Below are 15,258 nucleotides of genomic sequence, written 5' to 3'. Positions count from 1 at the left end.
TCTGAAAAATAATTTTCTTAGCACAAGGAGTAAAATCATTTTTTCGAAACTCTCCCGTGCATTTTTAATGGTTTCCATCTTCCTAACGGGGCCGGAACCATAATTTCAATTACAGATTCCTATAAATCTGATAACTATGATGTATCATGTGTTCAGAAGCTTCCTAAATGTCCACAATATTTGATCGTGATTATATGAATCCTGTTATTATTATATATATTGATTTGAAGTTATTATAGAAACTTATAAACTTCAACTGAATTCACATTTGCTTTTACTCACTCCCCCCTCCCCTAGTTTAATCTATCACATTTTATATGAAAAAATAATTTAATTACCATGGAAAATAGAAAACAAACACACCCTTAAACTTGTCTGACTTTTGAAGCGGTTAAATAGGGCATTCTTAGGCTTATGAAAGATCATTCTTTTCTATACTCTTAAAACTAATATCTCTTAACCACAATGAAAATCACTCCAAAGAAACCTCACTTTCTTAAACCCATGCGCCCTGGTTTCAAGCAAGGAATTGTAAGTAAACACTTTCAATTAACATCTTCACTTTATGTCTATGAAATGTCTATATGTTATAGTAAATATAACTTGTTAGTAAATATAACTATCACTACTATTCTTCTAAACTTGATTTTCACTCGAGTGTTTCTTTCCATTTTATAGAGTACTTTTTCTTCCATATATAATAGCTAGTCTTCTTACCCTAATTTTAGAAGATTTACTATTTATTTGTTCATTTGTTTTGTTTTAGTTTTTCTTATTTTGAGTTGAGAATTTATCTAAAAAAATAATCTTTCCATCCTTTAAACTATCTCCGATGTTATTTTTAGGATTGCATTGGATATGTTATGTGATGTATACTACCTATTACTTGGTTTTGGCAAGTTTCTATCACATCTTCGTAATAATCTTATCACACACTAATCATTTTCTCATATTTGTTTGGAGCTTGATCAGATTCTTTTTTATTAAACTAAACCTGTACAAAAATAATACAGTAAGTTTATATATCGCAGTATTCAAGAATCGTAGTCTGTAACTCTATATGAATATTCTTATAGTCACTATTATTCTCGTATATTGAGAATATATTTTTCTTTACTTATTTATTTAAGTAAATGAAGAAAAAAATTAATTATTTCTTAATTCACTTCCTCTAGTCAATCTTAAGTGAATTGCCGGGATATAACACATGATTTAAGAAAAAATATTAAAGTCATAAATTAAAGATTGTTTTTCATTACTTACGCTTTTGATTAGTCCTAAATTATTCTCCTAGAAAATATAAAATAATTAAGAATCTCATTAAAAGGATAAATATGGAACTCTCTTGGATTTTGAAAAATTTATTTATTTTGAACTATAAAAAAATTCTCTAACAATTCACTTAATATGAACTATAGAAAGGTATTAAGTAGTCATTTCCTAAATTTATTGAAATAGTCAAATTTATCTAAAACAAATTGACAAGGATAATTTATTGGGTTACTGTTACTAGTTAAATTTAAATTTTCATAACAAAAATTAGTGAGGGTGCAAATTGTGACTTCTAAGTAATGAGGAAGTAGTTTGAATCCACACCAAATTTAAAAGGAATGGAGACGTTTTAAATACTCCCTTCATTCCATCCTACTAGGTCCTTAGACTAAAAATAATTGTTTTAAATTATTTATTCAATTTATGAAATTAATACAATTTTTTTAATTTTTTTTCCCTTCGACCCTTTATTTAAAAACAACATATAATAATAGTTAAATTTAGAGTTTCAAATTAAAACATCAATAAAAAAGTTAATTTAGTAAAATGCACCCATAACTAAAATTTTCTTATTTAGGATAAAATAAAATAGAACGGAGAAAACATTTTCTTATTAAACTTGTAAGATATAATATGACCAGTAAAATGAACCGAATCTACTGCAAGTTTGAAGTGCACCATTATTTATTAGCGTTGGGCTACAGGTCCCCTGGATATTAATTTCATTAGTAAATTGCTATATTGTATCTTCCTTGAGACTATTCCTTTAATGCGTGATTGTTTTTCGGTTTTTTTTTTTTTTTTAAAAAAATATTTTTGGAGTAATTATTTATTCTTTTTTGGTTGATAAGAATTACAAAGCTCTATTTTACGAGTTGTAATCCCATCATTACTGGTGATAATTTAGCCTTGGCTATGTTAATAGAGGGCTAGAGCTTATTAGGAGGTAAAAACAAAATGAAATAAAGGTGGCTTCGTTGAGGACACAGAGCAAAGGGGATGGGGTCGACGGCGAGGAGCCAAGGGTTGGGGTTAGGGAAAGAAGAATAAAGGAGGAGAGATGAAGAAAATGTGAAAAAGAAAAAGAAAAAGAAAATAAATGAAGTAAGTTGCCTATGCTACGACGTTAGTAAGTAAATATATGCGTCGTCAAGCACACTTACATGTAATATAACAGGACCTTGAGGTTCCTCAAAAGTTATGTTTGTAAAGTTATTATCTATACTAATCATGGTCATGAAAGAGTTAAAATCTATAGTAATGAATGGGGTGGGTTAGTAGAGGATAGTACATTAACTTCAGGATGAGATCGAAAAGATTGCTGAGAAAGCATTTTGGTGATCAAGATAAAAGCATTCGACACCTAACAGAAACAAAACCCGTATTTTTGCTATATCCCTTATTATTAACATGACAGATCAATATTGACAGTAAATTCTTTGGCCAGTTTTCTACCGTAAAATGCGCTAATCGAGGAACGAAGGATTAGTCTCACGACTGCCGGCCGTAGGAATACCTTGAGAAATAAAAAAAAAACATGACAGATCAATATTGAATGAATGAATGACTGAAGGAGTACTGATTTGACGAAGCATGAAGGAAAATATCGAAAAGTTATCTTAAAAAGAGGAAAACCATGTATGAAAATGTAAAATTAAATAAATTTGACTTGTGAATGATAATAATTGGTATGTTATTTTATTATAACTAAGGTTGAACAAGAAATGTTATATTTACTATTTCAAAATTGTTCAAAGGAGGTGTAATTATGTATTATAGTCAAAGTGTGTAATTATGTATTATCTCTTTAATTTATACATATTTTTTGTTAATGCTGCAGAAAATTCCTAGAAGTTTCTTGATAAAGTATATGAAGAGACACAATCACTACGAACATGCAATATTGAAAAGGGCAGGTAAGGAGCAGCAAGTTGGGATTTTTATAAAGAATATTCAAAATTCGATACTCCTTTATTTTATTTTTTTACTTTACTTGTTTATTATACTAAAAATAAATATATATATTTTTTTTTAATTTAAAAACTTAAAAAATAATTTATCACTTAATTTCTAGTTTACATTTATTATTAATTATAGTAATTTCTCAAAATATTAAATATATTATATTCAAAAATGGTACAAAAATTTACCATTTTAATAATACTTTTTAAAAAAAATGCATAAGTCAAATGTGCATGGAAAGGAGTATATACCTCCTCCATTCGTTTTTATTTATCCATTTCCTTTAATAAGAATCCAGTTATAATGAGATTGTTTTATTACACTTCCCTCTTGACTGTTTTGGAAACCAAAATTAGAGATCTATTAGTGTTACAGTTGATGTGTATATTAAATCAATCAATGCAAGATATATATGTATATATACATCGTAATACGCATTAAAACCTACTAGTACTCTCTGTAGTTACTTAATAACAACGAAATTAGTGAAATAAAATAATAAATCTTTTTCGATTTTATTAAAATGGATAAGTAAAAAGAAAATTATTATTTCACTATGGAGAATAAGTAGACTAGGATGGAGCAAATATCGATAAAAAATAATTTTGATGTGTACATAATTTGTCTTATAACTAAATATTGTTTGTGCTATATGACTATGCAACTATAGATAAAAAGTGGCAAGTGAAAGTGAACAACGGACTGTTCGAAAGCGATTGGGAAAAATTTGTAGAGCAACATGATTTGCAGTTGGGAGATATTTTGGTATTCAAACATGAAGAAAATATGGATTTTAAAGTTTCCATATTTGATTTATATCAAGAATGTGAGAGAGAATATGAAGAAGAAGAACTAAAGGCACAAAATGTTGAAGAGATTTCCCAGAAATTTGAATCTAAAGGTATATTTTTTGGCACATTTTTTGTTGTTTAAGGACCGTCTATCTAAAATGTAATCCAGTTGTATTTGTTTAGTAAGTAACTGCTCTAGTCAATCCATATTATATCGTGGTTCGCTTTTACATTTAGTTTAACATTACTTGTCATTTAATAAAAAATAAATCAATGTCATTAATAGAGTTTTATATATATATATATATATATATATATATATATATATATTAAAAGTGTGAAGACTTTTAGAAAAGTGATTTGACCTTTTTGCCTTTCATTAAAAAACTTCATAATAGACAAAATTATCTTTTCACCTATTTCTTTTAATTATTAATTTATTATTAAAAATTTAAAGAAACCATTGAAAAGGCAAAATATATGGTAAATTTAAAATATTACTCTTCTTGAGTTATTTTCAAAATCATATTAATTAATCGTACTTTAAAAATATTTATTTTTGGAGTTTATGGATTTTCTAATCAAGGAAAGTTTTAAATTTTTTTTTGATTTTTAATAAATATTAATGATCACGTTTTTTTTTTTTTTTTTTTCAAGTTTAAGAGTTTTTCCTTTTTATTAGGATTTGCTCAAATTTTCTACCATAATTAAAGTTTTAATCTTATGAAAAATATTTTTTTAAAAGAATATTTTTTCATATTTAATTAATCCTTTTTTGGAGGAAAAAAATTTGGACTTCTATAAATTGAGGATTCTTTGTTTCTACAAATAATACAGTAGCATCCACAAGTAAAGAATTCTGTTTTGGAGACATTATTCTCTCTAAGTTTTATGTTTGTAATATTAGTTTTTTGATATGTGTAGGTCACTTGACTAAAGCATATTTAATCTTATAATATTTTTATTATATAATTTTCTTTGTAATAAAATTTTGTGAATATTTGTAATGTAAGCGTCACATAATGTCATGTTATTTCAACTTCAAGTTCAACAATTTTCTAGGTTTATGAATATATTTTTGATCTTAGAACTTTATGAATTAGAGCTGTAATTTTTTGAATGGATCTTCAATTTGTGATTTTCAGATTTGTTTTCTTGTGAACAAAAATATTTATATTTATATGTGGTTGGTTAATACAACAATTAAAATTTTTCATAGGTGTGGGCATGTGTTAAATTATAACGTATGTTAATACATCATGCAAAGGATTATGAGGCCAATTTTTGAGTTTTCTTTTTACGGGTTAGAAAAATTTCATGTTAGTTTGAGTTTAAATTGTTAAGTTGCTGCTCAATTAATCGTATTCATCATTTACATGAAATTGCTATGTTAAGGCACACATAAAAAAATTAATTTAAATAACAAAAAAGATTTAAATAAAAATTAATTAATTATAAAGTCCTAGATTAACTAACGTGAAAGCCACCGTGGTTACATAGTGCATTAAACTAAGTATGTATCTGAAAATACCTTAGGTCCAAGGATGCGCGATTAGATTAAAATAAATCTAACAAACAGAACGAGGTTTAACTTCTACTACTTTTAAAACCTAAAGAATATAATTTTGTTCTAAAAATATTTTTTAGAAAAAAATATTTTAAAAACTTAGTGAAATACTAATAGTTGCTTCAAAGTGATTTCTAAATTTATTAGTTAAATGCAATTTTTTTCTTGCCAAAAGATTGACATCGAAGTGATTTTATAAAATTGAACTCATTGAAATAAAGTACACGCACGGAGCTCATATATTAAAAGTGTGAAGGGCCTTAAAAATATTGTTTGAACTTTTTGTCTTTCATTAAGAGTCTTTGTTTTAGACAAAATCGTCTGTTTACTATTTTTTTCTAATATTTAAGAGTTGAACATTAATTAAATATATTTATGGTAAAATCTTTCCTTATTAGAAGTCATCAGAATCATTGAGTTTTCCTAATATTTAACTTTTTAAAATTAATTAAATATATTTATGAAAAAAACATTCCTTATGAGAAGTCATCACAATTAATGACAACTTATATTTTTTCATTAGTTTAACAATTCTAAATCAACTAAATTTGATTTTAAGAAGATTTAAAATTTTTAAAAATAAATATAAAAGCGTTAGAATAAGAAAAATTTAACAAGTATCAAATTAATTTTTTTTTAAATACGTAATAAGAATGTAGTCAATGATTTTGTAAACATTTAACTTTAAAAATAAGAAAAGATTTTAAATATAAAAAAAAATAATCGTACCACAAATATGGTTTAAATTGATGCATCTCTCTTATCCTCTTTTAATGAAGGACAAGGAAAAGAGTTACTACATGACAAACGCAAAAGTGACGATCGATCAACCACTTGAAAGTTCTGGTGGTAAAATATATATGTGCTTAAACTAAAATATATGTTTATGTTTGCATTATCTATATCAATAATCTATAATCTATAATAATATATTAAAAGTGTGAAGACCCTTAGAAAAGTGATTCGAACTTTTTGACTTTCGTTGAAAGTTTCTCCTTTAGACAAAATCGTCTTTTTGTCCTTTTCCTCCAATTACTATTAATTAATTTTATAATATTGATTATAATCTTGTAAAATTTAGGAGTCCTAAATTATGTGGTAAGAGAAAAAAATATATAGGTAAAATTAGTGTTGGTGGGTCTTTTTTTTCTTATGTAAGTGAAAAGAAGTCCTAAAATATATGTTAATAAATATAAAGTCCTAAGAAAATCTTCAAATATATGATGCAGGGACGTTGGCAGATCATATTTATGCATAGGTTTGTTAGGTAAAAAATTTCTATTTTTCTTTCAATACTTGTACAATTCGTTGACTTTTATTGCTTTGATTTCTTTTCCAATTTGAATTCCTTTCCTCAATATTATAAAATTACTGCATAAAGGTATTTTTATATAAAACTTTATTCTTGTAATTCTAAATAGTAGGGATGATATTTTTTTGTACAAATTTTGTTTAAATACAATAAATTATGATTTTGAGCCCTGATTTAGGAACATATAGAGATGGCAATTATGATTTCTTTCTTAATTTGCTATTAAGGTTGGTATATTTTGGCCACTTTCAAAATCACAAGACTTCTTAAAAAAAGATATGTATACTTTTTTAACCTATGTATTAGTTATACACTATATTTGCTATTAAGGTGGGTATATCTAATTTAAAAATTCATGATATTAATAATGTAATGAGTTCTAAAGCTTTAGCATGGTTAATGGCGCTATTGCCCCTTAAATCCTTTTCCGTATTCTTTCCACTATATTTGTGGAGGGCATTTTTATAAATAAATATTCTTTCTCCCCTTGCAGAATCTGCTACCCCCAAAGCTTGTTCTCATTTCGTATTGACTGTTAAACCCCATTGTCTCTCAATGGATGTCTTGGTAAGTCTAAAAGAACATCAATACTCTTTGGTTGAATGTGAAGTGTGTGCACTGTCTGATTTTGATTTTTTTTTTTTTTATATATATATATATATATAAAACATTTCAGAACATACCAAAAAAATTTGCATTGGCAAATGGTCTCTTCAATGTCAAGAAACTTGATTTGATTGTCATAGATGAAAGACAAAGATCGTGGCCTGTAATATTACGTTCATATGGTAATTGCGTATATCTTAGAGGTGGATGGAATAAAATTCGTGATGCAAATTGCTTGAAGGAGGGAGATCACATAACATTTGAGGTTGTTACCGGTGGAGAAAAATCAGTATGGCAATTTCATAGTAAGTTTTCTCCTTTGAGCAATGTAACGCCCCATTTTTAATTCATTTTGTTTGTTTCCAATGTGGTATTTCGTCTTATTGGAGCTCCAATCAATCCAAATTTGCGTAGCCTATGACTTAGTAAAAGGGATCAGAAGTTCTTCCTATATTCAGAAGTTCTTATTGGAGCTACGAAAGATTTACAATACCACCACACTCCTTGATGGTAACTCAGTTATTTTATACACCTTGAACATGACAAGTTTTCAAGAATCTTGGATTAAAGTTAATTAAATAATTTTGTGCTAGATAGTTGAGACTTTCACAAAGTTGCAATGTTACAAATGTATCCAACAAAAAAGTCCACAATGGTTTCTCAAATATTCTTTCTTTCAAGTATTTTCTATGAATGTAAATGGCCAATGGTTTTACAATTGCTACAAAACTTGCTAAATAAATTATTATGCAACATTGTCCTTCCATTTCCTAGTAATTTTCATAAAGGATTAATAGCAAATTTAATCTCTTAATTATTGAGAAATTATGATTTTGATCCATGCGATTATTTTTAATTAAGCATATTTAAATCTCAATTTAGTTGACCTGTGCACTTCTGATTTCTTCTCATTTGAATATAAATTTAGCAGAGTTATATTATTCTTTTAACCACTTAATTAGGAGTGTGTTATGTTAAGCTTATACTGTTACTCCCTATTTGTTGGTAATATCATTCAGATTAAACCTATCCGAAGTATATAAATGGAAAGCAGACATTTCAATTAGGTAAAGATTAAATATGTTTAGTCAAATATTACCGGGACCAAAACAAGACGCCGCATGGATGATTAGGTGCTATTCATATTTTAATAGTATTCTATTTGTCATATAGTTTAATTTATTTCTTGACATGAGTTTGTATACAAATTTAATTATATAACAGACAAGCCAAACCACGACATCAAGTCATCAAGCAAAACTTTTCCCCATCCAGAGACTTCAATTCACAAGCCTCTTGATCATTCTCAATTTGTATGCACTGTAAGACCCTATAGCCTCTCAAGGGATGCCTTGGTAAGTTTAAGAAACATCAATATTTTTTGGTTAAAATATGATGTACACTGTTTGATTTGATTATAAATAAGTCATTTCAGTTAATCCCTAAACAATTTGCATTGGCAAATGGTTTATTCAACTTCAAGGAGTGCAATTTGATTGTCAGATCAGATGAAACACAGAGGTCGTGGAATGTAATGTTACGTTCATATAGTAATAAGGACTTGTATCTTACAAATGGATGGAATGAAATACGCGATGCAAACCACTTGAAGGAGGGAGATCACATTCTGTTTGAAGTTGTTACTAATGGAAATGAACCAATATGGAAATTTCATGGTAAGTTTTGTCATTTGAGCAATGTCATATTTTCTTAAATCTTTTATACGCACACACTTTCACTCTTGTATTTTTGATAAATTAGAAACTTATAAGTGGAAGAAAGAACTTTGCATTAATCTAGGAGATTAAGTGTTATCATCTCTCATTATTGTTGAATTCTTCTAATGACAACTACTTTAATTTAAAAAGTAATTACATGCTTTACATGAGTTAGAATATTATACAACAATATAAAGAATGTCGCAGTATATAGTGAACATTTTAAACACATTGCTTCCTTACAGTTTATTTATAAACTTTATTACATACACTAATGTACTTGAATTTGCAGGCAAAGATGCAGCATCATTCAAGAGGTTGACTGAAGGATAAAACTGTCTGTGATGGAAAAGAAAGAGGAACAGTGAAGAAACTGAACATCCCCCCTCCTTTTTAGATTTTGCAATTACCCTATTTGGGATCGTCAATAACTATACTATTTTGATCCTTCGAAACAATTCGATGAATTTAGTAAATTATTTGTAGATGTTCTATTGACAATTGATTGAACCTTTCTATTTCTTACATTGCGAAGTTGATTGTTCAATCTTAACTGTATTGTACCTACGGTTTTCTTTCAGCATTAGTCATGCAGCTCATCCAATGTTATATTAAACCGAATCTCAAATATGGTGCTCGAGCATGTTCAAAGACTCAAGACTATCAAACTACCAAGTTTGACAGGTAATGCGGAAAAAAATATATAGATAATTGTACAAGTGTATTAGGGTTTTTGCCCTGATTTTTACCAAAATTAAATTTTATTTTTTCTTAGAAGCAAAATAAAAGTAATGCCATAATTACTTATTCTTTTTTCTAAAAGAAAATATAAAATTTTTTCATATTTGACAAACTTTTTTCTTGAAGGAAAGGTTTTTGGAACTCTATAGAAGACTCTCATTTCTCGTACAACACAATAACATGCGCAATGTAGTTTTTTAGGAGTTTTATTTAGGGGGAGATTTCTCCCAACATGTTTTATGCTTTAATATTAGATTTTATATGTAGGCTAATTGGCCAAACCACATAATAATTTTATGTTTTTTGTATTGTTTTATTTGTGGAGGTGCTTGGAGGCTAGAGGGGTGCCCGTGACGTACACTAGGTCGATTCAGGATATGTATGATGGTACGAAGACTCGTGTGAGGACGGTAAGTGGAGATTCGGAGCACTTCACAGTTTTGATAGGGTTGCACCAGGGATCGACTCTTAGCCCGTTTCTATTTGCCTTAGTGATGGATGTTTTGACGCGACATATTCTAGGGGAGGTGCCTTAGTGTATGTTATCTGATCGACGAGACTCGAGGTGGAGTTAATGATAAGTTGGAGATTTGGAGACAAACGCTTAAATCTAAAGGTTTTTGGTTAAGTAGAACCAAGATGGAGTACTTAGAGTATAAGTTCAGTGATATGTCGCAAGAAGATTGAGTAGTTGTGAAGCTAGACTCTCAGGCCATTCAGAAGAGGGAGAATTTCAAGTATCTGGGGTCCAAAATTCAGGGTAATGGTGTTGACGAGGATGTCACGCATTGTATTGGAGCAGGTTGGTTGAAGTGGAGGCTCGCTTCGGGAGTCCTTTGTGATAAGAAGGTGCCCCTGAAGCTTAAAGGTAAGTTCTACATAGTCGTAGTCCGGACGGCTATGTTGTATGAAATGGAGTGTTGGCTAGTTAAGAACTCCCACATCCAAAAGGTGAAGGTGGCAGAGATGCGAATGTTGTGATGGATGCATGGACATACCAAGAAAGATAGGGTGAGGAATGGGATTATTCGAAAGAAGGTGGGAGTTGCCTCGGTGGACGATAAGTTGCGAGAAGTGACGCTTCATTGGTTCGGGCATTTGATGAGGAGGGGCCTTGATGCTCCAGTGCGGAGGTGTGATACTTTGACTATGGATGATTTTAGGCGGGCTAGAGGTAGATCGAAGAAATATTGGAGGGAGTTGATTAGGCATGAGATAGAGCAATTACAGCTTACAGAGGACATGACCCTTGATAGAAAGGTGTGGAGGAAGCGGATTAGGGTAGAGGGTTAGGGGGTGGGAGCGTGGCAGTAGTAATAGGGGGGTGCTCCTTTGGGTCTGGAGTTTCTGGTTCGTAGTGTTATGGCTGTAGTTTTTGGGGCTAGTGGTGTTAGCTTTTTTGCTTTCCGTACTAGTTTATTATGCACTTATCTTTTGTGTTTGTTATACTATTAGTTTGTTTTGAGTACCATACCAGTTTATATGCGCTTACTTTTTGTATTGGTTATACTGTTATTGGTTCTAAGCCTGGGGTCTATCGGAAACAACCTCTCTACTTCTCTTTAGGTAGTGGTATGTTCTGCGTACACTCTACCCTCCCAGACTCCACTAGGTGGGAATACACTGGGTATGTTGTTGTATTGTTTTATTTGTCATCTGATTTATCACTGTCTTGATTTGCAAACTATAAGCTTCCGCATGACACCCTCTCGATTTCGAACCCAACAAGTGGTATCAGAGCCTACGGTTTAAAGATCCAGTGGTTTGGTAAAATGAGGTTGAAGACAAGTCTAAGGCGGTTCTAATCAATTTGCAATTAGTTGGATGATAATGAATATTTTTGTTCAACTACATGTGGAGGTTTTAAAAATATTTTAAATATTCCCGTGGCTGCATCTTTAAAAATAAAAAAAAAATATTAATTTTTTTAAAACCTATTTTTAATCATGATATTTAAAACTTTATTTTTAACCATGGCAAACAACAATTATAAAGATTATATCAAGAACGAAGTTCATGCATGTGATGTTAATAGACGGATCAAGTGAAGAGAATCAAGCCAAAAAGAGGAGATTTGTTAGGGTTTTTGACCTGATTTTCTTATCAAAATTAAGTTTTACTTTTTCTTAGAAGGAAAATAAAAGTAATACCATAATTACTTTTATTTTTTTCTGAAAGAAAATATAAATTTTTTTCATATTTAATAAACTCTTTTGTTGAAGTAAAGATTTTGTTTAGGGGATATTTCTCTCAATATATTTTATACTTTTTAATATTAAGTTTTATATGTAGGCTAATTAGCCAAACCATATAATTATTTTATACTTTTTGTATTGTTTTATTTGTCATATGATTTATTGCCGTCTTAGGGCCCGTTTGGCCATGGATATTTGTCCCTTTTTTTCTGAAAATTTTTTTCGGAGTTGAAAATTATGGTGTTTGGCCATGAAACTTTGAAAAACAATTCCGGAATAAAATTCCAAAAATGAAAAAAAATAACTTTTTGTTGTTTTCCCTTTTCTCATTTCCAATTTCAACTTCCATTATTATTACATATAACCCCAATCTTTAAACTTTTACACAAATCTCTCTTATTAACTAAATTTCATAATTTTTTTAAAAAGACCAAATTCAATAAAATAATTAATTCAAGTGAAAATAATTAAGAATTTTCATCAACAAATTTAAGAATATCTAAAATATATTTATATCTATCAATCATATTTATCAAAATATATTTTTCTCTATTTAATCGATTATGGTTAGATCAACTTATTTAGCTCGTATTTGTGATATTTTTATTCAAATTTTAGAAGAATAACAATCATAATAATTAGTTTGTTGTTAATTATTTTATCAATTGAAGACATATAAATTATTTTCTCAATATTTGGTTGTATGTTGATAGGTAAATTAGTAGTTGGGTGATTGTGATCATTTTTAAAAGTTGAGGACATAAAATCATATTTAAAAAAGATTTTTCGAAAGTCTAAAAAAAAAAAAAGGACATCACCATACACAACTCCAACTCCAACTCTAAATCCGAAAAAAAGTAATTTTCATGGTCAAATGACTACTTAATTTGCAAACTATAAGCTTCCGCTTGACACCCTCTCGATTTCGAACCCAATAAAATGATATATTCCGAGTTGAATCGATAATTAGGTTGAAACCTTTTTCACATTGATTTGGTCCAAAGTAGTATTATAAGAAAATCAAGAAGTATATTGACAAACTAGGCATAAAAAAATTAGATCATGTAATCTTCATCTTCGCTCTTTCTCAAAAAATTTCAAATTCAATCATATAATATAGACTAACATATAAACATCCAGCAAAATTTATTGGCTCGTCTAATGCGGATTTGCAAAACACAGGTGATTATTATACTTACAATCATGATTCTATTAAGTCGTTCATAATATTTGGGTTTGTCCTTTTCATATACATCTCACATGATCCCTAAATTAGAAATAAAAATCATTTATTTCTTATTCATTATTTTTTTAAAAAATCAAGACAGAAATTGAAAAAGAAAAAAAAAAATCCCTTTTAATAAGTAGCAATCATTGATGCCAAAGCAGCAAATAAACCAAGGGAAGCCTTCGACTTTCCAGCAGATGATGGTGCTGGTGCAGCATCGGCGAGCAGTGCATTAGCATCCAGTGAGGGTGCCGATGAATAATGAACCCAAATTGAGTTGACCCACCCAATCCGTCCAATAGTTAATGGATTAAGTTCAAGATAATTTACTACGGAGAAAGGATAAAAATAACATCTAAAATTAAAATAATTTTATAAAATTAGCACCTAAATTTAAAAACTCAGTAAAATAGTACCTCAATTTACATCACAATTCAGCCTTTTTCGTTTTGTGTCCTGAGCCAACTTTTCATCTTTAATAGTAAAGTAATATAGGTATTAGTCTTACTTTTCTCATTTCTCGGTAGTTAGTAATTAGATTTGCAGTCCTAACTAAAACTATACTAATTAGTTAGTAATTAGATTTGCTACATCACCCATTTTGACTCCTTTTTCTTTTTAAAAATTCTACCCACTCTCTACCCACTCACCAAGCTTTCCAACCTTATCCAAATTTATTTTCTTGAGTTGGATTTACATAGGGAAAATATCAATATGTTAATATTTTTTAGACTAAACGGGTCAAGACCCAACCCGATTTTTATCCATTTCAACCCAAAGTGAATTTGGACGGGTCATGACCCAACCCGATTTTCAATCTCAACCCAACCCGCTCATTTGACACCCATAGACATCAACATCGTCATAGAGAGCAGTGGCCTCTACGTCTTCTTCATCATCTGGGGACTTTGCTATGGGCGAACTCTTAAGTGCATTCATATTTGGTGGTGAGGCTGAGATAGGTGCCACAGTTCCATCAAGACTAGGTGTCATATCTGGTGAACAGATTTCTGGAATTTAGAATCGCGTTGAGTGCCTATAACAATTGATCCGAAGATAAAGCTACCATTTTTAGCAGTAACATTCAAGAATCCATGGTCATATTATGCTTTTCCAGATTGTTGTCATTTTAGCTGTGTAACGCCCCAAAAATGGGTCCCGGAGCGTCACACGGTGCTTGAGGCTACGAGTAGCCCCAAGCTAACCCTTTGAGCCATTTTTATTCAGTTCAACACGAATCAACGAGGTTTCCATAAATAACCCGCAAATATCAATAGAGTAATCATCATCCAAGAATAAAAGAATTTAAGAAAGATAAAAAAATACGACTTATTAGTCAACTCCCAACATCTATACTAGTCTGACAAGCCTCTAAGAAAATCAATAAAATCAGCGAGCCATTGAGACATGCCCCAACTGACTCATACTCAGTTATCAAATGCAAACAATTTCGTAAAACCGACATCAAACATCATGTCCTCGGAACATGAGGACTCACCACGACAGAGGATGTAGAACAGTGTGCCCGAAGAATCACTGTCAAACCTGGAACTGAGTACCTGAACCTACATTCCGAGAAAATGCAGCCCACATTCGAAGATGTGGGTCAGTACCATGGAAAGGAACCGAGTATATGGGGGTGTATGCAGTTTTATAAACATCATCATCATAAATATTTATAAGAAATATGTAGGATGTATGAAAGACTCACATAGCCCGAAGAAAATCATCATAGTCATGAGAGGATGAAATAAGTACAATAACACATGTGAGTTATCATATAATTTGTCAATCACTTTCAGTTCATCAAGAATATCAATTCTCATAATGTAAATATCATTTAAATCTTTCGAAAGAATAACTTTC

The 15,258-nt window shown here is 29.8% G+C and overlaps 1 protein-coding gene across 1 annotated transcript; it reads left to right on the top strand.

Moving 5' to 3' along the window:
- The first annotated feature begins 312 nt into the window (after positions 1-312).
- Positions 313-9,843, top strand: LOC107857329 (B3 domain-containing protein REM10). The gene is made up of 8 exons (XM_016702231.2): positions 313-531; positions 3,113-3,188; positions 3,905-4,135; positions 7,398-7,471; positions 7,581-7,815; positions 8,735-8,865; positions 8,946-9,186; positions 9,521-9,843. Exons 1-8 carry the CDS (start codon positions 466-468, stop codon positions 9,559-9,561), a joined length of 1,095 nt encoding a protein of 364 aa, XP_016557717.2. The 5' UTR covers positions 313-465; the 3' UTR covers positions 9,562-9,843.
- The last annotated feature ends 5,415 nt before the right edge of the window (positions 9,844-15,258 follow it).

The sequence above is a fragment of the Capsicum annuum genome, chromosome 1 (genome assembly GCF_002878395.1).
Source record: "Capsicum annuum cultivar UCD-10X-F1 chromosome 1, UCD10Xv1.1, whole genome shotgun sequence".
NCBI classification, from domain to species: domain Eukaryota; kingdom Viridiplantae; phylum Streptophyta; class Magnoliopsida; order Solanales; family Solanaceae; genus Capsicum; species Capsicum annuum.
The sequence above is the reverse complement of the archived record's forward strand: the minus strand, read 5'-3'. Positions and strand labels throughout refer to the sequence as shown.